We start from the raw sequence: 25,942 nt of genomic DNA, 5'->3' as shown, positions 1-25,942 counted from the left end.
AAGACTTTGCATATTAATGTAAAAAAGAATGTTCTTGCTCTTTACTTGTTTTAAAGTGAAATCAGCACAAACAAGTGGTAATTCCTTAGCAAATGTTATGACAGAGAGAAATTACTCTAAAAATGATTCAAAAGGATGTAACCTGAAAACCTGCTTGAACAATTATTTGGGTCAGTTCTTTTTCTCCCCCAAATTCATGTGAGTAGATGAAAACCAAACATGAGTTTCTGTTGTTTTCCTGAAATACTAATTTCTGTGAGGGATGGTGTTAAAGGACAAATGAGACAATTTTAAGATCCTGGGCTAATGCATTCAGATGTAATTATTTATGTTATTCGTATTTGATTTTTCAAAACCTATGATCAGCCTGTGAATGTGAGACAATGGCACGACAAAGCTTAATGGTGTCAAATTTAACACTGATGAGCAGAGTTTTTTATTCCCTGCTTATGAACCATCTGTCATTAAAAAGATTTGGAACCCAGCAGCAATAATCTAGGACTTATTTTCATACTTATTAGTAAAGGAATTAAAGCTGATAGTTCTAATAGGAGGCAGCAAATAACTCTTCCCTGTGTTCTAGTGGCTTTTTAGCACTTGGTCCTTATCGGGTTTACTTGTCCCGTTCTTAATCTCATCAGCCGCATTTCCACTGTCCAGACTGTCAAAGGAACACCAAGTGCTGCAGATAAAATGCTCGAGGTGTAAAAAGCTCCTGCTCAGAAGCTAAATCAGAATCACATGTCAACACAGTTCAGGCTCAGGCTCTGGCAGGATGGTTGGATCATTGTTTTTAATGCAATTTACTAATTAAAAATGAGTCCCAGATTACGGAAAGTCTGGAATGAAGCGGCTTACTAAAATGGTGGTTTAGCGCCTTGAACTGGCTACACCAGAGTCTGCTCGTCATTAAACTGTAATTCAGCGCAATATTGCTCGGCAATTGCCAAACGCTCTTCCGACAAGAACCCCCGGGGTTTCTGTGTCACAATCGTCCCCCAGTGTTTCGGCCGGAGCTGTTCGAGCGCCGGGGGCGATGAGCGGCAGGACTGCGGCAGGTGTATTTTATTCGGCAGATGTACAGTAAACGCATTACAGCAGATTAGCTGGATTTCTTCCTTTAAATGTACACTGCGAGATCCAAGTTGCCAGCCAGCTGTTTCTTATCGGCCCGTGTAATCTCCCCGAGCCCGGCTTTGCCTCTTTCTCCCGCGGCTATTTCTGTAGCGGGTCGGGCGAGCGAGAGCGCCGCTATGAATTTTAATGTTTCCACCGGGGAATCCCTCCCGCCTCCTCTTTTTGGATGAGATCCTCGAGGAAAGACCCAGAACGCAGCGAGGAGGCGGAGGAGGAAGAGGAGGAGAGGGACGGCGTAGCCGCGGTACTGGGGGGAGCCGCGGGGTGTGATCAGGGGCCGCGGCGAGGCGGGCAGGGGTGGGAGCCATGGGCAGGGAAGGATGGCTCGGGGCGTGTGTCGCTGCCTGACCGCGGCACGGCAGCAGCGGCAGCAGCCGGAGCAGCGCGGCCCCGCCGCCGCCCCCGCACAGATGCACCCGCCGGCATCCCCCGGGGCCGGCCGCGACCTGCACAGCGCCGAGGCGATCCCGCCGGCTCCGGGCGACCGGCAGAGCCCGCGGACCGGGCGCTGAAGCCGCCTCGCCCCCCGCACGAGAGGAGGAGCCGCGGGTGCCGCGCCAGCCGCCGGCCCCGCCGCCGCTCCCGCCGGCGCCCCATGGATAAGGCGGGCTCGCTGCACAGCTCGGTGCCCGCGCCGCCGCCCCGGCTCTACCTGCCGCGCAACTTCAGCTGCAGCGCCTGCCTCTATGGCAGCCTGGCCGAGCAGTGCAGGGCGGGCTGCAGCCCCGACGGCGACGCCGCGCCCACGCCCGTGGTGCGGGAGGCGGCGGGCGAGAAGCCGCCGCAGGCGCGGGGCCGGGAGCCCACGCTGCCCGCCGTGCCCCCCAGCCCCACGCAGCGCCGCCGCGCCAAGTCGCTGCCCACGCCCGGCGACCGCAGCCTGCGCCCCGCGCTGCAGCACAGCCCGTCGCGCCGCAAGACCGTGCGGTTCGCCGACTCCCTGGGGCTGGAGCTCACCTCCGTGCACCTCTTCTGCGAGGCCGACCTGCCGCGGGTGCCGCTGCCCGCGCCGCCCACGCCGCGCCCCGCAGACCTGCTCAAGACCAGGAAGCCGCCGGCGCTGGGCGACCTGGAGCCGGTGCTGTTCGGGCCGCCGCCGCCGCTGCTGGAGCCGCTGTTCCCGCCGCAGCCCGGAGCCAGCCCGGGCTTCGTGGAGCGGGTGCGGCAGCACAAGGTGAGGCTGGAGTGGGTGCGGGCAGAGCCCGCGGGGCTGCGCGGAGCCGTGCGCGTCCTCAACCTCGCCTACGAGAAGGTGGTGTCGGTGCGGTACACGCTCAATGGCTGGGCCAGCTGCGCGGAGGCTCCCGCCGCGTACCAGCCGCCCGGGCCGCCCGACGGCATCACCGACCGCTTCGCCTTCCTGCTGCCCCTGGGCGCTGCCGCCGCCGAGGCCACGCTCGAGTTCGCCGTCCGGTACCGCGTGGCCGGCGCCGAGTACTGGGACAACAACGAGGGCAAGAACTACCGGCTGCGGGCCCGGCAGCGCGTCCCGCCCGGCACCGGCCTCCCGCAGGACCCCGACAGCTCCGCCTGGATCCACTTCATCTGAGCCGGGGGGCCGGGGGGATCCCCCCGCCCGGGGGCTGCCCCGCCGCCTCCCCGAGAGCCGCCGGGAGGGCTTTTCCCTAGTTCTGTTCCCAGCGGGGTGATTTGGCTTTCCGGGGTCACCGGCGATGCCGGGGGACCCTCGCTCGCCTCACGGCGGGGTCGGGCGCGGGTTCCCCTCAGTCCGCCGAGCGCTGTGGCGGCCACCAAAGCAGCATCTGCCGGGGGGGGCTCGGGGGATGGGCGGGATTGGCCGGCCAGGACCGGGATCCATGGATGCACACGCTTCCAGGTGCCGGAGGGGCTGCTGTCGCCTCAGCAGGTGACACGGAGGGCAGGGTCACAGGGCATCCCTCCAGCCGGCCCATTTGCCTAATCCTGCTCAAGCAAAGCCCGGCTCCGGCGAGGGGCTGGATCCGCGCTCACCCTCTCGTGTCAATTTGGGGTTAAGGGCCTCAGAGTGGAGGGCTGAGGGACAGATTAGTTTGCAACCCAAAAGGACAAGAGCAGAGATGCCCCGAGGCGTAGCTGTGTTTCATCATGCTGTAAAAACGTTTCGTTTAAAGCAAAGATTTTTTTATATATATATTTTGAACCCTGTTTCGTGTATTTAAACATACTTAGAAAGAAAAAATAACGTCACAGCCTAATTGAAATGTAACTCATGGAAAGATTTTAAAAAGAAAGTGTTTTGGTTTAGGATTCGTGTGGTGTGTTGGTGGAAAGGTTTGGCAGGGTCTGGTATTTGTTTCTGTAGGATTGGGCCTGTAAAGCTGCTTGTGTTCAGGTCAGCAGGAAAGTCGTGGGATTGCACTGAGGGAACTAGAGACAGCAAGAGTTAAATCCATAATTCTGGTCTGCATCACAAGCAACACTTCCATTTTTATTCCTGTTGACGGTTTAACTTAATTTCTTAAGGTGTGTCAGGGCAGGAACCTCCTTTCTGAAAAATTAAGTGCTCCAAATTTTTCATAATAATTTCAGTAAGTGACAGGTTTCACAAATCTGGCAAAGTTTAGTCAGACAAGTCAAAGAAAGTTGCACCTTGCCATATGAAAATATATCAATAAAAATCACAGAGTATGCTGACTTCTGCCTTCAAAGGTATGTTTTAAATATGTTTTTAAATTATATTAGCAGTAAACATAGCATTTTCCTTTTAAAACTCGGATTTTTGGGAGTTCAGCTGAGTACAGGTTGTGCTGGTGCCAAATCTGGGTGCTAATTTTCCAGAATTGAGGGGTATGTGTGTGTGTTTGCAGGAGAGGGACCTCTGCAAATAACAACTTCTGAGAGTGGCAAAACCAATGTCAGCGTGATCTGCTGGTTATGAAGGGCTGTCAGGTCAGGCCTTTGAGGTTTTGGACCTTCTCTACGTTGTTAATGAATGAAATGTGATTTTTAACTTCATTTTTATGTTCCTTGAAAGAGTTAAGTGTCCCAAGCAGCTTGAGTAATGTCTGGAGTAATGAGTTCTCACAGAACCTTTTGACTTCAGTGGGAATTGAGAGCACTTCTGTCTCCTGAGGGTTTGGTTCAGTCAGAATAATTAAACTTCTAAATTCTGGGGGAAAAAGAGGTCTGGAAAGTTGATGGGAAAAGAGTATTTAATTTAATTTCTCTGGATCACTGTCTCTGATTTAATGGAAGTAATAGCAAGACTGCTTTCTGTAGTACTGGTAACTTGGTTTTAATTTCCCAGGCAGTTTTCTAATCCCTGTGTTTTTAATGAAACAGAATTTAAGAGAAATGTACTGTCAGCATCTCCTGAGGATTTCACATTTTAGAATATTAAGGTCCCCATCTTGTAATACAGTAATCCTATAAGTTGCTAGAACGTGTATATAAAGCTAGAATTGCACAACTAGGATCTTAAAATGCTCATGATTAAAGCATATTAAGTGGGGTATTTGATTTAAAAAAGCCCAAGTGTCTTTTAGTTGAAATTATATTTTTTTATAAGAGCCTTAATACTGGAGAGAAGGAAAAGGACTTGTCTCCATTTGAAAGCACTTTGAAATCTGTAGAAATACAGCAAAACATCTTTTATTTATGTGTTAGAGCTTTCCAAAGCACTTTTTGCTTGGCCTTTTTCACCCAAAGAGTGAACCAACAGCTGGATGGTTGGACGGACTAAAATGCTTGGAGAAAAAAGGAGTTTCTGTGCATTTTAGATCAACTGATGCTGCAACTTTGTTTATGAAGTTTTAACAAGATTCCTGTTTTCTGTTTCAATGGCTTTAGAAACACAAACAGGGCTAAAACCACTTTTAACAGTGAATGATTCCAGAACTCCAAAATTATTTTCCAGTGAATGGGAGTTTTCACTGTCATTTGGTTTATGCAGCATCTGCAGGTCTCTCAAAATTCTCTAAAGGTCTCTGAAAAGTTTTAAAAAACTCCTTCTAACATCTGTGGCTAAACTCTTTCAGTTTGGGATACCCAAGTGGTTTACATGCACCAAGTACACCGGGAGGTTGTTGTGCTACCCTTTATTTTTTATCATGATTTAGGTGAAATTACTGTTGCTCTTGGTTGAAATTTTGCAGTCAGAATTGGGCTATGGCTTTACAATACTGTTCAGATGTTACTGTTCTTTTATTTATGGCTGCCTTTGCCACAGACAAATCTGAATATTAAAACTTTTGGGGCCGTAGAACACCAGAAGAATGTCCTGTAAAACAGTTCTCCTGAGCTTTCAAGCAGTTCAGCCTGACCTAAACCTGAATTTTGTGAGTAACTTCAGGGGCTTGGACTTGATCCCAGATTATGGATAACATACATGCAAGCCCAGTAACAGAAGCATTTAGGAACAGCTCCTTTTCCAAGCTGGAAAGGTGAGGCTGCACCAGCAGCTTTGACTGGAGGATGCTCTTGATGAGCTCTGTGGAAGAAGATTGAGGTGTTTTAATAGAAATTATCAGTGGTATATGCCACAGTTGCACCTCTTCAATTACACATTTGCTGTTCTATCACATGAATTTATTTCCAAGCAAGACTTGCTCAGATTTCCAACCACATGTTTGGTTGCAGTGGCCATGAGTGTTTTGTCCCTTGGCAGCATTCCTGTACCTTCCAGTCCATTAGATTTCAACCTGATGCCATCTATGTGTGGCTTGTTGGAAGCACTGTGATAAATGGAGATGAAATGAAAATATCAAATTATATTTATATAATATTTACATAAACTTTGAGGAGGAAACCCCACATTTTTAACCATTTTTAATTTGGCAGGACACCCATCCTTTTAATGGGAGCACGAACAAAACTGCTTTTTAAAATCATATTTCTGAAGGATGTTATTCAGCAGAAAGAACTTCCACAAGCAAAGTAAAATATTGGAAGATTTTCAAGCCAACCTTCTGCTGGAAACATGTCACCTCTTTGTACTTTTATTTGCATGGCACCTCCCTTTCCAAGTGATTCCAGGGTGGTTTAGGCAAGGCCATGATCCTTGGGTCCTGTGCTTCACTCTGAGGTGAATTATTCACTGCTCATATCTCTGCAGATGGAAAAGTGTGTCTGGCATTTCTGGTGCAAAGCTGTAGCTTTATGGGACGTGCCATGTTATTGTATGTGCACTATAATCTTAATTTATACAGCCAGTCAGGTTGTACTGTGTGTCTGACAGGGATGTTTGATGCTTCCCACTTGAACTGGCAGGTTTTTGCATGTGAGTCCGTGCCTTTCGTGGCACTATTTTGGAAATTTACCCTAATTATTAGAGAGCCTAAAAGGAATCAGAACTATTGGCTGTAAATGGAATTTCAGCTAGCTAAGCATATTACTTATGAGCATAAAACTGAAACTCTCCTACTTATTTTCAATCAGTATACATAATTTCAGGTAAATTAATTTTCTTTTAACCAGTTACCACTTGCAAGCAACTTTTTGCTGTGAATGTGTGTGCCTCAGAAACCAACAGAATAAGTGCACACTCTTTGTTGTTTCAGCAGATGGGAGGGGAAAATGTATCACTTGAATGAACAAATGTCTGCTCATGCAGAAGCATCACCCCTTTACAGAGACATGAAATGTTTTTCCATAGAGCCAACAGGCAAGCAGCTGCTATTTTAATAAAAAGTAGCCCTACAGAAATACTCAGAATCTGATATTTAACATATTATTGAGTATATATTAAAATTTTTATGTGCCTTTCAGCATTTCCTAGGAAGAAATCTCCCGTGTTCCTTAGCTCTCCCACCAGAAGTCCAATAACTTTGTCATTAAAATGAAATTTATACTAAAATATAATAATCTGTTCTAATTCCTGACACATTCTCAGCTGTGCCAGACATCCTGAAGCTGTAGGAGCAGGAAGGATTTGATTATGTTTTCTCATATTACAGTGAAAGAAATGTCAGTCAGAAATATGTCTTCCTGATACACCTCTACAGTTGTGTAGTTAATTAAAAAAAATAATAAATCTGTGACTATAGTTGATATAACAAAATATATTTATTGTATATATTCACCTCTTGCACAGATATTCTAAATATATATTCTGTCTGAAAGCAGAAGTTCTAGTTTTTTATGAAATCTGTTGGTGGAGACGTGGTCTCTTCAGCTTTTACTGTTATTTATCTGATGCTGCATAATGCATATCATTAAAATTTGGGATGGATTTTGTCTGTCTGCAGAGGTCATATCATGACACTAAAATGCTCACTGCAGGGAGGAGCTGAAGAAAATTACTTTTACCTTCCAGTTCCACTGCATGGCTTTTTGGGAAATCCTCAGTGCACGTGTTTGGAGAGGATGGAAGGGTTATTGAATGGATGAAAGTCTTTTTGAGCACTGAAATGAAGGTTTTCCCATCATAAATAGTTTAAGGCAAGAAGTAAATGTAGTCAATGTTGTTGTAAAATGAATCCCTCAGCCTTATGTGGTCAGTGTTTTGTTTAAAATGGAAGGTGGTGGCATATTTCAAAATGAAACATGTTCAGGGAAACACACCTGTTTCGAAGGAAGGTTTTCTCAGGTTCAGCTTATTATGAGAGAATTGCCCCAAAATAAATAAGATTACTTCCCTACATCCCTGTATGGGCTTGAATGTAGGTCTTCCATGATCAGAGTGGATGCTGAGCTATAAAACCATTGGCTGTTGCATGGATTCTTTCTTTATCCAACCTATAAATATGACTTTTTACTTTACAGAGAGGAGTTTTGACCCTGAGTTTCCCCATCTCACGGGAATATCCTCTTCATTCAGCTCTGCTGTTGAGAGAGGTCTGATTTTAATTTTATGCCACGTAAGAAGATTATTTTCCATTATATTTTTGGAGGGGAAGGCGGGAAAACTGTTTTCCTTGCAGTTTTAGTTTTATAACATGAAACAGTAGCATGCAGCCTGAAAATTGCTTGAAATAACATATGCACTAGTGATTCCAAAGAATATAGAGAAATGTCCAGTGTGAGATGTGCTTTTTTAAAAAACATATGTGCTTTGGTCTAGTAAGGCAGGGAGAAAGTCCTAGTCTCCAGTGCAAGTGTATTAATGCCAGGGATTTCTTTCTATGCAATTCTATGGTGCACCTGGTTTTTTTAGGGGTTAACTTGACTGGTGTAGTTGATGTTATCAGTGTGTCGTGTATAGAATATTCTGTTAAAAGTGTCATTAAGGAAATTGTGTGTCTTAAATGGTGTTATAACTCTAGGCTCTTTTTTTTTTTGTCCTATCTGACTTCTCTAAATCATAATAATGTTCCTCTGAGTAAAAGTACCAAGACAATAATTCATCAAACTGCATAACCAAGGCTCACGTGTTACACTTTAAACCACCTTCTAGGACAAAATGTTGTGCTACTGTTGTGAGTTTTAAACTTTTTTTGTATTTCTGTATCTTAAAAAAAGCCAAATTGTATTATCCTTTTAAACTCAAGGAGCTCATGTGTAGGTTTTTAAAGTTGATCAAAAGCAGTAAAACTGAACTTGGTTGGGATTACTCATAAATCCAGTTTCTAAACTGTGGCACAACCTGTCCTGACTCCATGGGGGTGCACCCAGATGAGAAGTTCAGGCATTTTAAGGTTGATCCAAGCTGAGCTCTGCCTGGGTGCAAAACCTGCCAACATCTGGACGTGAATCCATGTTGTAACCCAGGAAAATTCTGCTGGGACAGAGAATTAGAGTTCTTGGAATGGTTTGCACAAACCCAACTCCTCCCTTGTAGTGTTCCACCAATGATTTCTCTCTGTAATGGAGTTTCTGTCCTGCTGAGGGGAGTGTTCTTTGACATGCAAGTTTTTAATACTGTTTCTTTGATTTAACTTTGTTTAAAAAAGAAAAATGTTACTTGACTGGTAAATTACTTTTGGTTGTAGTGTCTCCTGCAATGTTTTTATCTCACCAAACAATGTTTGTTTCTAATGTTTGTAAAAAAAAAAAATGTAATATCACCAGAAGTCAAAAATCAATGTTTTCTAATAATGCCTTGTAACTTACCCAGCCTTACAGTATTTCAGACAATTTTCCACCAAAACCGCATCTAGTCACTGGTTGTCACAATTATGAAAAATATATATATATTTATAAACCTGTAGCTTCTAGCTGCCATTAAAGATTAATGATACAAATCACGAGCACGTGGTGACTACAAACCTCATTTTTTTTTTTTTTAGAGCTGACAAACCATAATGTCTTTTTTTGTTGGGGATCTGAAACAATTGTGTTCCAGTGCATCTGCTGGGCTTGTGTGAAGACATGTTGGGATGTACCTGCACATCTGAAGCAAAAATCTGATATTTGGGCCAGGTTTTCTGCCAACCTGTCTTAGGAGGGTTCTCAGTGGGAGCTGCACTTCGAGTTCTGTTGTTAACTGGTCTTGCAGGAATATTACCATGTTTGAAGGAGGCAGGGCGGGATTATCAGTGTAAATGTAATGTGGCTGCTTTTCTTTAACCAGTACTTTTAAAGCCTTTTTTATAATATGGGTAAGAGCCACATGGCCACGAGGAGAAAAAAATGTTTTGTGTTTGTTCTCATGTAATTCGTACAACTTATTTTTCTATCCTCTTTTAGAAACACCTGCTCGGCTGTCTCATTAATAATATTTTTTTTGCATGTGTTTCTTTGGAAGGGCAAACTAATTAAAATTAGCCCTAGATTTCTTTTTTCCTTTTTAATTTTTTCCTTCCCCAGAGGGAATGTTTTCTGATTTAACATCTACCTTATCTTTCTGTTCAAGTAAAAATGAACTCTTAGCCCACATAAATGACAGAATCTAGAATTGTTTTCTTAAGGTGCCATAATATAAATATTAGACTGTAATAGTTAGAATAATAGAGTGTAATTTCCCTTTTGTTTGGTGAGGCAGATGCTTTGAATTTAAAACTGCTGTTATGCTTCAGCGACCTTGAAGTAATGAGATTACAGTTCAGAGTGAAATTGTAATGAAGTCATGGTGGCCTAAAAAAAAATAAGAAAAGGAATAGTTTTACATTGTTCTTTAGTCTTGGATTAATTTTTCATTTTTTTCACTCTTGAATGGGACAAAATATGACTATGGTAATTCATCTGATGATTAATCAGAATTACTGTAGATAGTCTTATTAATAACAAATGTTGAAATGTGTGCAGTGTTCAGGCAGTTTTACTGTTGATAACAAACTCTATTTCCTAATGTCTCTCTCTGGGTGTTTCTTGGAGTCCACCAACAGTTTTTGGTGTGACCAATGAGTTGAACTGGCTCAGGGGATGTGTGGAATTCCAGGGCTCTCTCCAGTGAGGGCTTGGCACCAACAGAGGCAGCAAGAGTGAGGAGGATCAGGGACAGAGGGCAAGGCCAGAGAGGAGGAACAGGGAGCAAGGGCCTGGTCTTTTCAGCCTCAGGGAGCTCTGAGATCAGCTCAGGTTCTCCTGCAACCTCATCCCAGGAGCTTGGGCTGTGTCATGACTGAGAGCTGCAGTCCCAACCCCTCCCTGACCTCTGGATGAATGTCTCTTCTTCTTTGGAACACTCCATGTATCCAGGGGCAGGTAGGGAGGAGAAATGGGTTGGCTGTGCTGCCTCTGAAGCGTGTCCCTCTGCAAGATTCCCCAGCAGAAATACAACTGCAGATCAGACAGAAGCAGGAATATATTAAAGCACCACATTGTCCTTCAGTTACTCTTTAAACCTAGGGAAGATGAGGGAAGTTAACAACAAAACACTCCTATCAAGGCTTTGAACAGCTGAATTCTCTTTTATATTTAACACATTTATCAGGGCAAGCTGGTGCAAGAAATGCCCCTTGACCTAACAGAAAGCTGCAGAACTGTTTCAGTGGTAGATTGGGGTGATGTATTGCAGGAAAAAAAATGATGTGCAATGGTGATATTATCACCAGTTTTATCACTGGCTTTGCCTTACCACTTGTGGCACAAGGGAGGGCTTCTCAGAACAGCCAGGAGTTGCCAAGAACACTTATTTCTGTTGTTTTCTCTTGATCCAGACCCGTGCAGTGAGGAAGGGAGGTGAGTGATGGCTGCATAACAGAAGTACTCTTGGGTCTAAGAAGTGCAGACTCATCCTCCTGCCTTGTGGATCGACCTTCATGGTCAGAGAAAGGTATAAGTGCTGCACTTCCACTAAAATGCATCTCGAAGCAAAATACATTCAACAGCATAAATAATTGAATGCTATAACCAAATGACAAATAAAACAGCCTAATAGCAAAGGATGTAGGGTGCTTGTGCTGCATTAAAATAGATCAGGTCTGAAGTGGCTGAATTATGCTTTGTCAGGAAGAGAGAAACATCGATATTGTGAGGCAAACTCTGACCCATCCAGATACCACAGGCTCAGTTCTCTGCCAAGGACTGTTCTTAGACTGTGTCTGAAGTAGTGTGGGCAGAGTGGAGAAAATTACATTAAGGACACTCCTGAGCTGCTCTCAAAATTTGTCTGTGCCATCTGCAGCATATCTTGCTGGTAATTCATGCTGATGGATATTGCTTGAGAGTCTTTTACTCTCCTCTCGCATCCATGAGGTCCCGTTCCCCGGGAATAGCTTGCCAAAGGATGTTCTTTTCCATTAGTTCAGCCGCATGATGATGGGTGCAATAAAACGAGGTTTAAGTTAATTCCTCTGTTACATGTAGCGCTGCGAGAAGCGCGTTTTAAACGTTTTCAGTGAAGAGAGATGTGCTTAATATTTTTCCTGCCCTTGCAGTCGCCCCGGGCAAGGGAGTGACCCCGAGGCTGAGGTGTCACCGCAGCCCCTGTGACCTGGGCACCAGGCTGGGCCTTCCTTGCCCCGTCTGTAACGATTTGAGTGCCACCGTGTGGTGAATTCATGCGATGATTTCCATTTTTAATCGCGGTTATTTGGATCAGCACAGGTCACCCGTTCATGACCTGAAGCGTTCCACCCACGGGTGACAGCCTGTTATTTATTGATTTTGCGATATTCCTGGAGTTTCTTTCTCCTCTCCCAAATATCTAGTGCAGGGGGTGCAAGTTCCTTTGCCTCTTGCTGTGTGATCTCCCCACATCCCAGCTTTAAGCAAAAGAACATCCATTCTCCAGCTGTACACCACGAAAAGTTGAATTTCAGATTTTTTTTCAGACAGTTGTCATTTACCCACACTCATGTACTTAAACTGCTAATACAGTTTAAATGGGCAAAGTTTAAGGAAGAGTTTTTACTGTTTTTACTGTTCTCCAGGTCCCTTAAAGCATTACAGAAATTACTGTTTTACTGATCAAAATGAAAGAATACAAACATTTTTTTAAGGGAAAATGGTATAAAAATGCATTATAATGCTGTGGAGTAACCTTTAAAGGGAGATCCACAAGGGTCATGTATCACATGGCAATAAATGATGGGCCTGTTGCTCTCTAAAGCTGGGAAAAAAAGGTGGAAGAAATAGTATCAAATAGGAACATTTTCCTGTATTCCCACCTCCATTTGCCTGAACTCGCTGTGTTAGAAACAAACTTTCCCTTCCAAAGTGCCCAGGGGGTGGAAGATCCCAACTGATGCAGGGAGTCTGTAAGAGGTTGGGATCAAGCTTCCAGCTCTCTGGGCCCTGGATGTTATCACAATAAATACTGCATGGTAGTGTGAATAATGGATAAGTACTGAGGGTTTTTAAAACATTTACATTGGGTTTACAAGAGCCTTTTGTTTAATCCACCACTGCCAAGTCAGAATTCTTATGGACCAGTCAAAACCCCTCTCCCCCTTAGTCACTGGGCAGTTCAACTCCTGGGGTGATGATGAAACTGTATTAAAGACACAGTTGATTCTCTCTTGGCAGGGCTTTGATCTGTGACTTGTGTAGGGAAAATCTTCTCCTAGGATTTAAAGCAAAAAAACCCCCACCAAACCAATTACTTTGACATCCCTTCAGATCATAAAAGAAACCCTCTTTTTACACATTAGAGAAGTTTCTGTATGACCAGCAGTGTATTTCTGCCTTTTAGAAGGGCTGTGATTCACATCCTTTTAGAAGGAACTTTCAAAGGAATATGGATTTTGCCTTAGTCATCTGATAAAAATTAAGCATTCCCCTGCTTCCTCTTAGATAAACTTAGTTTTGTGCTTAGCTGCTTACAACCATTTTAAAGTTGTGGAAAGAAGTTTTAGACCAAAACTCTGAGGTATTATCATGTTTTCCTGAAGTGCAGGTGTGTGCAACTCAACCTCACCCTCAAATGTCACATCAACTTTGAGTGCACAGGTGTGGGGTTGTTAAATATTTGGTTTACTGGTGCAAAGGGAGTTTTGGTTTCAGTTGCCTACTTGCTACAGACACACATGGAAACATGTCAACCTATTGCTAATCACACAATTTACACAAGTCTCTGCTCTTCTGAAATCGCCACAAGATGTAGAATCAATTCCTTAATTATTTGTGTCTACGGAGTGTTCGCTGGGCAAAAATACAGCCTAAATAATCCACCCTAGAACCTTGAAAAACTATCATTGCATGAGCTTTGCATACTAAGAAAGCACAGAAATGGGAAGACAAGGCCCAGACCTGCTGCCTCCCAGGCATAATCAACTACATAACAGTTGATTCTGTAGTAAAACAAGAAGTGAAAATAGAGGATTAATAGACTCTGTAAAGAAGTAAAAATCACGCAGAGAGGTAGCTGATACGGCTTCTCCTTTTTTTTGGTATCATCTTTGCAACTCTAAGTAGGAAGAATACGAGGAGATTATGGAGACACTGCTTTTCCACAGCTTGGGAACAATAAAAAAGTATTTCAGGGAAAGCTGTAGTCCAGGTTACAGGAAGAGTCGTGTTCCTGCCAAAGAATTACCATATTAAGGCTGTTGTTACTAAATTTGATGTCAAATGAATCTTGGGAAGTATATATTTTAGCCAATTTTGTTTCCCCAGAACATTCTGAAGTTACATGAATCAGACAAGAGAATAAAAACCCTCTCAAGTACACAGAGGTGGAACATCTTTATCACTGCAATGATTTATGGTCTTGTGTATGTGATCATAAGTGGTATTTTTCAGGTTGCCAAGTCTGGGTATTCTGTATTTCCTCAAGTGATGACAAACTACACTGAAATATTTTATATGAATTTATTTCATTATTCCACCTCAGTCCTCAATGGATTTTATGTATTTCTCATAGGCATCCTCAGTCATCAGTTCATCAAGTTCAGCAGGGTTTGCCACAGTCATCTTGATAAGCCAACCTGTGGTTAGGAAATTAAAAAGAAAGAGTTGCTAATATCCTACAAGGAAGATTCATTCCTGTTCCTGTCTTAGGAAAGCACTCCCAGCAGCATATCAGCCTTGGATCACCAGAGAATCAACTGGATTTTTGTGCAGGCAAAATAACATTTCAATATTTTAAAAAAAATCAACAACCAACCAACCTGTCATAAGAAATGGCCTTTTGAGTCAGACCAATTGTCTAATTTAGTGCTGGCTCTGACAGTGGCATTAAGGAGACACTGTCTGGAAAGAATAGAGGAGCTTGACCCCTCAGGATCATGAGCTGGTACAAGATCCAAGAAACAGAAATGCAGTCAAGGGAAATACATTTAAATTCAACCACGGTCTGTGTCTGAAAAGAACCCCTTGTAAAACAGCTTGTCAGAGACAAGGCTGTGATAATGCTTTCATGTTAAATTTCACTGGGCTTGAACTACATTCAAGTCAATATATTCCATTTAAGTCTCCACACCATTAAACTGGAAGAACAGGAATTGCAGAGCCATTTATGACAGCAATAATCTGAAGGTATTCGTTATTGGAAGATAAAAATGACATCTTACCATCTTGATAACAAGATTTATTGACAAGCCCTGGATTATCTGCAAGGGCACCGTTAATCTCAGTTACTTCTCCTGAGAGAGGAGAGTAGAGTTCACTAGCAGCTTTCACACTTTCCAAAGCCCCAAACTCATCTGAAACAGAGAATAGGGTTGAATGTTTTTAAGAGGAAAACACTTCAGTTCTTTTAGTCAGATGTTCTGATGATGATCCAACCACTGAAATGTCTTGATCTTGAGCAAGAAAATCTGTCAAACAGATTGAAGTCACCCACTTTATGACAATGATCAGCAGTATTAAATTTGATGTTTATGCCCCTGAATTATTTTGGGGAATGTGCCCATCACTGGCTACTACAGAAGGGACAGAAATCCCTACACTTGGTGAATCCTTTGGCTAAAGCCCCACAGCACGTGGTAGGATATCAGGTTAGAAGGAACAACATCCAGCCCTTGCTGCATGAGACCTAAATCTGCCTTTTATCTACAATTTAAACCTTTCTGTACATAACTTGGTTACAAAACAGACACAGCCACAATTTCAGGAATCCCACTTTTCCCTCAGAAACGCTATCAAGTGTTGGATCTGCACTCCCTGGAACACACACATTAGTATTGAGAAGCCCCACACTGGGAGCACCCAGCAGCTCTTCCCTTTCTCCTGTTTTGTAGGAAAGGGTGCCTGGAGCAATGTCAGCCCAGAGCAGCTCCAAGCCACAAGCAAACAAGACAGAGGCTGAAGGAGCTGTCAGAAGAGTAGATAGGCATCAGCACAAGGGATCTGAGAACAGCTTGTTCTGGGAAAGCTTGGAATTAGACTAAGGCCAGAACGAGGAGAAAAGAGGAGAACTTCAAAGGAAACGGAATTCCTTCAGATAAAGCAAAACTACAAGTTGGTTAATTAAAATCCTAAACAGAAGGACTTTTTGTCTAAGTCACCATTCAATGTGATTTGGCCAAAACAGTCTGATACAACCTATTCCACAGGAAGGATGGCAGAAGAAAGGCCTCCTTACTTTACCTCACAATCTACATTCCTTTTTTGCAGTGTCTGAAGCTCGTGACAATCCTTCCTTCATATCCCAGTGAGACAGCTCCCTGTGCAACACAGGAAAAGGCTTTTCCTTTCTACCTGTTAATGCTCCCTCTTCTTTAACATGCAAAATTACAGAACTGAATGGTGAAGAATGTAACAATTTGTACATTGCTAAGGAGCAAAACCCTGTGACTACATTTGATACCCCAAAATTACTGAGTCTGGATATTTGTGGAAAAATTAGGGTTTGACATCAATTAAATGTTTCACGTTGTGCAACTCACAAATGTGTTAACTGGAGAAGTACAAATAAATACTTGCAAGTCCAAATCAAAGCATAAACATCTTAAAAACAGATTACACATAAAATTATTAAACGAAATATTTCAAATATTTTATTTTTTAATAAATTTCTTCACAGTTCAAGCAGCAGGTATTTTCTGCTACCAAGCACTGTCTGACAGAATTTGACATTAAGGCAGCCTCTTGTAAAAATACTGGAATTTATTTTGCATCCAGAAGCTTTATAATGGTATTAATGACCACAAATATTAATTCATATAATTCATCTTTGCAAAGGAAGGGTGGGATGAGTAGAATAATTACTTCATTAGCAACTAGAGCTGAAACTCACCGTGTTTACTCAATTTTGTCCCAATTTCTGGAAGACTACAGTAAACAACGTCTCCTAATGCTTCCTTAAAAGAAAAACAAAAGCATACCTTAAGGAAAGTATACATAGCAGAGAGCTGATACAGTAACTCTGGAAGGTGTGTATAAGTACTCTCTAGATTTAGTTCTCATCTTTAAGCATTACATGTTTTTCACTTTTTCTTTTTAAACACTTAACATGAAAAAACTGGATTGTTTTATCATGCCCCAAGTGCCAAATTACTGTTTCTCTATTACGGTGCTAATAACCCCCAGGCTCGGTTTATATGCAGATTTCTTCTGGCAGAATGAGGAATAACATCTGCTGACCTTCTTAGCATCAGTTACAGTAACAACTGTTTCAAAGGACAAAGTTCCCAATGTTTTGAGGGAATTATCTTTTTGTTACAAAGCACAGAGGATTTACTTCCAGTGCCATCTGAAAGAAGGTTCAGTGATTCCTTGGCAGAGACAGGGACGACTGGAGAGCTGTTACCACACAGTTTGCCCTTAATGGCTTAATTGGGACCCTCATCACCATAAGAATTGGCTCAGCTCTTCCCTGACACAGGTACCCTATCTCACCAAAGACCAGGGATCTCAAAGTGTTATCCACAGAGAACTGAGATCACAGGAAATGCTGCTTGTCCCAAGAAACATTAATTCCACCTATTGACAGCTTGTCCCGTTCATTTTTCTCACGTTTCACACCCAGCGAATCTCTGTCCTGGATTTGCCTGTGACCATTCCAAATCAATCACCTGCACCAGAACAAAACAAAAAATCCAAAGGAACTCCTGTCCTAGGATGTGTCCTAAGATATGTGCCATGTTGTACCTCGATTCACAACTGTTCTTTAGCCAGAGGGATTTCACCATGGGAAATCTGACCTAAAAAAGCACATGATGTCCCCTTCACACAGCCACGAACGGCTCAGGCCTAGAAGAACTGAAGGAATAAAGTCCCTCATCAAGTTCAGCTCTCCACAGGCAATTAAGAACTTATCAGAATGCTGAAGCAGCACAAATATCACCAACACTGTGACAGATCCAAGCCCAAAAATCACGCTCGGTGTGTAACACACACAGTTAAAAAAATAAAGAAACCGCAGGTGTCCAAAGAGCAAGGCCAGGAGCAGATGTGCCCAAATAAATATTGCAGGCCTGGGGGAGGAGGGAGGGATCAATACCTGGGCAAAATCACTGATTCCTACTGTTCCAATGCCGTTTTCCACAGATATCCATTCGTGCTTGTCTGTGAACTTGCGGGCTGAAAGGAAACAAATTTGACATTTCAGAAAGAAGTGGAATGTTGCTGGGTTAAATACAGTAACACATCTGCAGGCTTAAACTGGGGGGCTTTCTACTACAGCTCTGTTCATTGTTCTTGGGAAATATCTTACACAGCACATACAATTTACAGAAGCCTCTTGTTCTGCTCAGTGACACAGCAGAAGCTCACTGGGTGTCCCCCTGAGAGCGTTACCAGTTCCTGTGCATTCATCTGGAGGCTGATACAGGACAGGAGCAAAAGGAGCAGCTCTACTTCCAACAAAAGTGTAAATCTGAAGCATATATGTGTATTTTACTCAGTTACACATTTCTACTATAGCATAGCGGCTTTTCAAACATATTTAGTGTTTCTTTCTGACAACCACTTCATTACAGCTGGGAAGGCCAATGTTAATGACTCGAGAAACAGTGTCAGTCTTACAGCATCTCATTCAAAGTTGTCACAGATCTGTGTAAAATTAAGCCAAATTAATAAAGGACAAAATCAGTCAAATCATGCTGACAACTGGTACTTAAGAGATTTAGCTCTCTGTTAATACAGTGACTCTGAGAAGAACACTTTAGTTATTCTGTATCATTTTAAAATAAGCCCGTTTAAAACCTTGTTAAGTCATTTCACAGCAATGTTACAACTCTCCATACATTTTACATCTGCAATATTCAAGATACCTTTATTAGAGGCAGTTGTTTTCATAAAGTCACATGGAGAGACTTCAAAAGAAGTAACTGAATCAGGCAACGTTTTTCTTGCTAACATTTTACCTGGAACTTTTTTTACTCAGCATTTTCAGCTGCCTTGTCTGTTTTCTCACTTCCATATAGTTTCCCCATAAATACCTCCTTACTTATTTTTAATTTTAACTAATTTATTTTTAATTTTCACTTGCAGCACCCATCCAACCAGGCAAGGGACGTTGCAGAAGCTGGATAACTTCTGAAACAGAGCTCCCTGTGTGATTAGTGCCAGAGTAGTGCCGCTGGACTTCCCTTTGAGCTCAAAATTCTCCTCTCAGGCTCTTCCTCTTTACAGCACCCACCAGAGAAATTACACTCATGCAAATCCCAATTACATTTTGGCAAATCCTTTTATATTTTCTAAACTTGCACATGGAGGAAAACAGAAGTTCTCACTGTAGACCTGCTAAAATCTTTCCACTATAAGTCTGTCAAATTTTAAGCTGCTTCAATTGCAGGCATCCTTTTATTTGTTCAACAGAAGCAAGTCTCAGATAAAATGGTTTGTCTTTCAGTAGGGCCTAAATTTTATAGCCCTCAATACAGCAATACATATTTTGCAAGTGGAGTACACAAAAAAATTGAGTAAGGTGTAAATATGAAGTATTTTTCCATGAATTATCACTCAAAAACCCCAGAGAATTTCAGATAGCATTATTTAGACCTACAAAAACATCTCCTGACACACTCTAATGAACAGAATAAATCAAATGTCTTAAATCATTTTAGGCCAAGACATTAAACCCACAGGAATTCTATTGGAAATGAGTAATGAACCATAAGAATGGAGAATGACACAGAATCTCAAACCCAAGTTGAACACTTGTGATGTTACAAACTTCACACAGAAACCAACAAATACATTTTTATTTTGGATAATAATATTATACAATATCTGTTTATAAAGCAAGGCTAATAAAAAACCAGAACACTTTCACATCAGTGGAATACAGCACTAAAATGCTCTGAACAGTTGGAAGAGCACATAAGTTTCTTTCAGGATAAAAAAAAAGTGACAAATTAGGAAATCTAAGCATACAACAAAAAACACGGTAGCTAAAGTAAAGGTCAAATTAAAAACAGTTAATCAGTAAGCTCAAAATTTGAACTTTGATCTTATGTGATCATCCCGTTAAATAAATCAACTCAGATGAATATGAATTGTCAAAGCATACCAAATCTCTCCCCTGCATTCTTTTTCAGAAGAGCAGCTGAATTTCTTCCAGCTTCACTCATTTCAACAGGACTTTGGTTTCAGCTTAACTAACACATTCTGAACTCAACCCTTCATTCAGCGTAACCTGCTTCTATTAAATACTTCATAAATATACATCTGAAGAGTGAACTCACACTCCCACCAAGAGGCATACAAACTTTTTCCTCTCTGCCTAAAACAAAAGCACAACTTGTTATTCCTTCAAGTGATATGTATAGAAAAACAATGGGTACCTTAATCAGAATAGTGAAAAGCTCAGACTGAATTTGCAAATAATGAGTAACAAACGTTATTCCTTTCACTTGCAGCAGAAGGCAGTTAAGCAGGTAGGTTTAAGACTGTCTGGAAGAAAACTGATGAGCTCTTCTTAGTGGCTGCGTTACTTTTATAGCATATTTGCCTCCTCACCGACCTTTTCAACATTTCTGTTTGCTAGAGTACCACAGATTCTGTTCTTCAGACTTCTGTGGGCAACTTCCATTCAAAGAGAGCTGCGACAGCAGCAGATGCAGATGCCTTCAGAATTAAGTACACAGAGCAAAACCACCCCAGGCACTGATGTGCGAGTCCATCTCCTGCCTTGCCACTGGTGCAGCTCTGGCTGCCAGAGCAAAACTTCTTCATCCCAAACAGGCTCAAGGCCCTGAAAACCTGGCTGGGGCTCCCTGGCCCTGGCTCTGCCCCCGCCAGACACCCACTCCTGCCCCTTTCCTGTGCTGCTGGCGCTCCTTGGAGCTGTTTGGGGGCGACAATCCCAGGAAAATACATGCTGTGTTGGTCAAGCTGGTGCTCTCCGCGCTCGGCCCCGCTCCTCAAAGCTGCTGGCTGGGGGAGACTGAGCCTCTGCGCTCAGAGGAGCGGAGGTGAAAAGTTTCTTGGCAACTGAGGGAGGCGAACCTGCTCCCGGTGGGAGTGGGGAGAGTGTCAGGAGCGGGACAAGGGGCAGGGACGAGCCCTGCGCGGCCTCAGCGCTATTGCGGGGCTCTCCCGGTACCCTCCGAGGGGCCGCCAGGACACACGGCTGGGCGGGAGGGAGGGAATGAGGGAAAGATGCAGGGATAGAAAGAGGGACAGAGGGAGGGAAGGAGGGATACAGGCCGGCTGCCGCCCGGCGGGACCCGCGCCCCGGCTGCCCCGCGCACACTGCACCGGCGGGCGAGGTCCCGCAGCCCACCCTGCCCGCAGCCTCCCCGCGGCGCCGGGCCGCTGTGCCGCGCTCGCCCCGCTCCCCCGGCCGGCACTCACCGGACAGCAGCAGCGCCCCGGTGCGCAGCCCGCGGGCCGCGGGCACCCGCGGTGGCGGCGAGAGGCGCGGGCAGCGCGGCGCCAGCGCCAGCACCGGCCCGACCCGCCAGAGCCCTCGCCACGCCATCTTTGCCGCGGGCGGGCGAGGGCGGCGCCGGCGGGAGGCGGTGATGGCGGCGGGGCGGGGACGGGCCCGTGCCGGCCCTCAGCGGGTCCCTCACGGCGGCGGGAGCGGGAGGGGACTCGCCGGGCCGTGAGGAGCCGCCTGGATACAGCTCCGAGCCCCCGCCGCGCCGGCAGCGGGGCCGGGGCCGGCGTGAGGGAGCCGCCATCTTCCCGTGAGGGAGAGCGAGAGGTTTTAGCCGGACTGCAACAGACGCTCATTGTTTATTAAATAAATACAGATGTCGAATCTACAGCAAGTGCACGTGGGACGTTTCGGCTTAGGTTTAGCGTTACTTCTTAGCTGTTACTCCAAAATAACACGCTGAGAACGGCTCGCTGGTGGACACCGCGTCATTCTCCCAGAACGACGAAATATTCTCAGTTTGGAGGGACCCACACGGATGATCCAAGTCCAGCTCCTGGCCCTGCACAGGGCACCCCCAAGAATCCCACTATGTGCCTGAGAGCATTGTCCAAAGGCTCCTTGAACTCCCTCAGGCTTGGGACCACGAGCACTGTCCTGGGAGCCTGTTCAGTGCCCGACCACCCTCTTTAACCTTTTCTTTATATCCAACCTAAACCTCCCCTGTCACAGCTTCACGCCATTCCCTTGGGTAAGCCCGTTCTAGTGAGAAGCTGCGATAACCTAAGCCTAAAACCTAACCTAACCCTAACCACTGCAGCTGATAGCGAACAAGTAAATATTATGACCACAAGCAAAGTGACTTTTCAATGTGGTGGTCGTTCACTCGCTGACAGGTTGCTCCAGCTGCCCGTCAGTGACTGGCTTCTCTTCCTTCTTGCATTTAATCCCGAAGAAACTGAAGAGTTTCATTAGCATCAGATCAACAATCTCCTCTTCTTCTGAAGCCTGAAATAACAACAAGCAGCAAAGTTACTCGGATGCACAGACCAGAAGTGGATTCAGTTGCAAGACAAAATCTCTGCTTGAGTTGAAATAAGCCAACTTTTCATTCCCAGCAAGGCATGAGTGACTGCCAAAGCAAAACTTGCCAATATTTTTATCCAGACAAAAGCCCCAGATGAGCATGGGCACCACAGAAATTTTGGCTCTGTCAAAGCCCATGGAAATCTTTCTACAGGAGCCTGGAGTTCACTTGCCAGCTCCTATGCAGCCAGTGGTATGTACAATGAGCCACCCACCGTTTCTAGATGAAGTAAATGAGAAAAACTGAATATCTCTCGTTTTCTACCAACCACATCCTTTGTTTTCATCTCCTTTGACTTTTTTTAAAACATAGAGGAATTCTGGGCATTAGCACTGGAGTACTAAGCTGGATTTCACACCATGTTATCAATAGCTTGAATGGGTCAGGCACTCACAATGAGAGTTTTGAAAGGAGCTGGAAAGTCCTCATGCACTTCAGTAGCAGTTTTGGCACTGATTTCAAAATAGCCCAGCACAAGCCTAAGACTTTTTGCTGGGTTTAGTATGTGAAGAGAAGGCTACAAATCAGATCCCGTACTGCATCTGAACAGCAAGTTGTCTGGCCAGGAAAAGACAGTGTCAATCTGGAAAATCTGAAGTGTGCTTTCTCAGCAAATGTTGACTTCTTAAGAGTTGGATTGAATTTACATGGTTTTCATCCGTGGTTGAATACTTAAATCATGAGTAAGCACTGAACAATAAATATTAAAAACAGGAGAGTTTAGATGGACACACCTGGTAGTGCTTCTGCTCCTCACTAAAAGCAACCAGAATCACCGAAATGAACAGATTCAGTACCACAAATGTCATAAAAACGATGCAGGATCCAATTAAGAAGGAGCCTAAAATTGGATTGTAGTCCAAGACCTGTACAATTCATAAGGTAAGACATCATGTTGTGATTGTAACCACAAACAGACATCCACACATACAAGCAGTTAAGACCCAAAAAGTTTGTCTTTCTGAAAATCCTGTGCCTAATCAATTATACCATATGTATTATACATATATATACATTTTCTCCTTTAGCCACTGTCATGTGTTAATATGATATAGTAAAAATATGATAGAATATTATATATATATGTGTATATATATAAGATGGACAATCTTTGGGGTTTTTTAAATATTTGAATTTGATTGTAATGGTATGAAACTTTCACATGACAGTTGAGAAGCCTGGAGATCTGTTTATCCACAGAACAACTGAAGCTCCCTCACACCTCAGCTTTCAAAGTACACATGAAATCTCTTTATGCATTTATTTTATTTTATTGTATGTTTTACAGAGAAGCCCAGTCAGACGTGCTTAGACACTTACAAACCAAGGGTTGTGAAAAATCCAAACCCCTAATTTTTAAGTAAGCTACAACACAGGAACATATTTCCATGATTAACATGAGTGGGATGTAGAGGTGAAAAACTTTGTGCCCAGTTACTGATCTTCAAAGCCACCCATATCCTATTGGACCCATGGTCTAAAAACATCCACCAAGGAGGACTTCACAGTCAGAGATGTCCAAGAACTAGCTTGCTCCACAAAAAGAGTGTTCAAAGGAAATTGCAGTATTTGAAAGAACTTAGTGAAAAAGTCGAGAGCAATAAAAACAAATGTAGCACAAAGTTCCTCTTGCCTTTCTTGGGAAGCTGGAGGGTTTGTTCAGAACAAACACAAGGCATCACTCACATTTCTGTCTTTAGCTTTCTAAGGAAATTGCTCCAAACTTTCTGTAATGAATTAGTAACATCTCTCTAGTTGAAATGTGGGCAGGTTTCTCAATGAAAGGTTCATTATGAGTCTCCTCATGGTCAAAATGGGATGTGAGAGAGATTTCACTTGGTGCCTTTTCCTTGATGAGAAAAGGCAGCTGCTTTAGGAAGCCGTGGAGCTTGCAAAATTATATTAATGTTTAACACTAATTGCAAGTATTTCTATTTGCTGGGTCAAAGCATATTTGGTAGCTGAGATGCTAATTGTATGGTGATAAACTTCCCAAAATTAAAAGTGGTACCTCTTCATAGTTGAAAATTCCCAGCTGAAGACTGACCATGGTCTCTGCTGAATCAAAGAGAGTTTTGTAAGAGCAGAGCTTCCAGCCAAATATCAGGTTTGCCTGCAGAGGACAGAAGTCACATCTTGTGTCATGATCAGAGTCCTTGCTGCAAAATCAGCTGGTGACTTCTGTATTCAGAGAAAACCCTCCCAGCTTGTCATTAGAGCCATGAAGCTTTTTGTGGTTTGGGTTTTTCTTTTATTTACAAGCAGGGGAAACATGAGATGAGGTCACAGAAGAAGCCTAACCTAGAGCTAAAACTGGATTCACACTTTCTGAGTGTGTTTAGCTTTAAGACCTTTTATCATGGATATGAGAATGTTTTATATCGGCTCAGCTTGCCACTAGATATGTGAAAAAATCTGCAAATACATGACAAAAATCATGAAAGTAATTTAGCTCATCTTCAAGGAGCAAATTTATCCCTGTCCAAATAATTCATAGGCACAAACACAGATCCTTCCAAACAGGCAACCTCCTTGTTTGCCCTCAGTAACCAAGATGCTGATTTGTTCATTTATACCTTGTGGGCCTGCTGTGTCTGATTTAAATGAAGGCTGCTGCGGGCTCACCTTTTTCTCATCCCTCTGCTTCTTTCTTTCCCAGCTTCATCACTCTCATGATGGGACAGCAGGCTGGGTCATGGAACTGATCTGATCACTTATTTTACCTGGTAAGTTTGTGACCACACCAGTGCCTAAATCTACTCAGTTGCCTGAGTGTCAGCGCTGGAGGGAGGGATGAGGGACATGAAATCAGGCAGTGTGAGTCTGCAGCAGGTCCTGTTTGTCACAGGACTGTCCTTTATGGACAACTTGGATTTGGCTCAGATGGTTTCTACTTTTTTAGTGACTCTGGAATTAATTTGCTGAATTTCCCGAATTGCCCTGCCAGAAGATTTACACAAAACATCTCAGTTAAACAACAAATGTACATAAATAGTTGCAGTCCAAGAATTATTTAACCCCATTAGGATGAAAATATAATTGTATTTGTATAATAAGTATTCCTGCAATAGACAGAAAAATAATTATTTCCCACTTATAAACTAACCAAACAGAAAATGACACTTGCTGCACTCTCCACATAATAATTTTATACCCAAATAGGATAGCAGTTCCTAGCACAGAGAAGCTGCTGTCTGGAAAGGGGGAAAATAGATTTATTTCTGCATAAATTATTTTTCCTGTACTTTGTTCTTTGTCATATCTATTACACGTAGATAATCCTTTTTTTTTTCATCTCAGCATTTATTTTTTACTAAATTTTGGTTTACAAAGAACAGACGAGTGGGTATTTTAACTTCTCTTTCACACATACAAGCTGCTAACCTAAGATTTGGACAGACAGCTTTATTCCACTGTACAAGGCAAAGCCGTGTTGCTTTCAGCATCCAGAAATAAATCATTTAACCTGACAGTCCCTGGGTGCAGCCTGCAGACAACAGAAAGCACAGGGGTACTCACAGCAATGGAATAGGCAAGGAACATGATTGCAATCACAGTGATGAATCCAGAGATGTCACCCCATGCCCTCCTCAGTGTTGAGGTGATCATGTTTAGCTTAGGGTTGAGCCTGAGGAGGTGCCACAGTTTCACTGTGGAGAGGAGCACCAGGAACGCGATCAGGTAACCAAGAACTGCATCAGCTCTCGCTGTCTCACTGAAGCTCACAGAGCTGTTGGAGGAAAGGG

General features: G+C 43.5%; 3 protein-coding genes across 5 annotated transcripts in view; 1 reads left to right on the top strand and 2 right to left on the bottom strand.

Annotated features, from left to right (window-relative positions):
- The first annotated feature begins 1,216 nt into the window (after nucleotides 1–1,216).
- Nucleotides 1,217–19,606, top strand: LOC113968434 (protein phosphatase 1 regulatory subunit 3E-like). Of its 3 annotated transcripts, XM_027685006.1 has the most exons (3): nucleotides 1,217–4,588; nucleotides 4,838–4,839; nucleotides 19,594–19,606. In XM_027685006.1, the coding sequence occupies exon 1, from the start codon at nucleotides 1,304–1,306 to the stop codon at nucleotides 2,684–2,686; it is 1,383 nt and encodes a 460-aa protein (XP_027540807.1). In that variant the 5' UTR covers nucleotides 1,217–1,303; the 3' UTR covers nucleotides 2,687–4,588; nucleotides 4,838–4,839; nucleotides 19,594–19,606. The 3 variants fall into 3 exon arrangements, with proteins under 3 accessions (XP_027540807.1, XP_027540806.1, XP_027540804.1); XM_027685005.1 differs by having other exon boundaries at nucleotides 1,217–5,002; XM_027685003.1 differs by having other exon boundaries at nucleotides 1,217–5,070.
- Nucleotides 14,195–21,224, bottom strand: GCSH (glycine cleavage system protein H). The gene is made up of 5 exons (XM_027685007.1): nucleotides 21,082–21,224; nucleotides 17,783–17,862; nucleotides 16,577–16,640; nucleotides 14,910–15,041; nucleotides 14,195–14,324 (listed from the first exon to the last, which is right to left on the bottom strand). The coding sequence occupies exons 1-5, from the start codon at nucleotides 21,206–21,208 to the stop codon at nucleotides 14,227–14,229; spliced, it is 501 nt and encodes a 166-aa protein (XP_027540808.1). The 5' UTR covers nucleotides 21,209–21,224; the 3' UTR covers nucleotides 14,195–14,226.
- A 402-nt stretch (nucleotides 21,225–21,626) lies between these two features.
- PKD1L2 (polycystin 1 like 2) overlaps nucleotides 21,627–25,942 on the bottom strand; it is a 39,190-nt gene continuing 34,874 nt past the window's right edge. Inside the window, exons 40-43 of the mRNA XM_027684913.1 lie at nucleotides 25,716–25,926; nucleotides 24,208–24,309; nucleotides 22,931–23,062; nucleotides 21,627–22,117 (exon numbers count right to left, since the gene is read on the bottom strand). Coding sequence (XP_027540714.1) covers nucleotides 21,992–22,117; nucleotides 22,931–23,062; nucleotides 24,208–24,309; nucleotides 25,716–25,926 — 571 coding nt within the window. The 3' untranslated portion in view covers nucleotides 21,627–21,991. The remainder of the gene's footprint in view (nucleotides 22,118–22,930; nucleotides 23,063–24,207; nucleotides 24,310–25,715; nucleotides 25,927–25,942) is intronic.

The sequence above is a fragment of the Neopelma chrysocephalum genome, unplaced genomic scaffold (genome assembly GCF_003984885.1).
Source record: "Neopelma chrysocephalum unplaced genomic scaffold, ASM398488v2 Primary Assembly neopelma1_68, whole genome shotgun sequence".
In the NCBI taxonomy this organism is placed as follows: Eukaryota; Metazoa; Chordata; class Aves; order Passeriformes; family Pipridae; genus Neopelma; species Neopelma chrysocephalum.
Note: the sequence above shows the minus strand (reverse complement) of the source record. Positions and strands in the feature narration are given on the sequence as shown.

Bases quoted from the DNA above. Each gene is read 5' to 3' on its own strand.
- LOC113968434 (XM_027685006.1), top strand. From the start codon at position 1,304: ATGAGATCCTCGAGGAAAGACCCAGAACGCAGCGAGGAGGCGGAGGAG.
- GCSH (XM_027685007.1), bottom strand. From the start codon at position 21,208: ATGGCGTGGCGAGGGCTCTGGCGGGTCGGGCCGGTGCTGGCGCTGGCG. The intron at 15,042-16,576 runs GTGAGTTTCAGC...TCTCTGTTTCAG, and splicing joins GACAAAATTGAGTAAACACG to ATGAGTTTGGGGCTTTGGAA. The intron at 14,325-14,909 runs GTAAGATGTCAT...TCCTAACCACAG, and splicing joins TAAATCTTGTTATCAAGATG to GTTGGCTTATCAAGATGACT.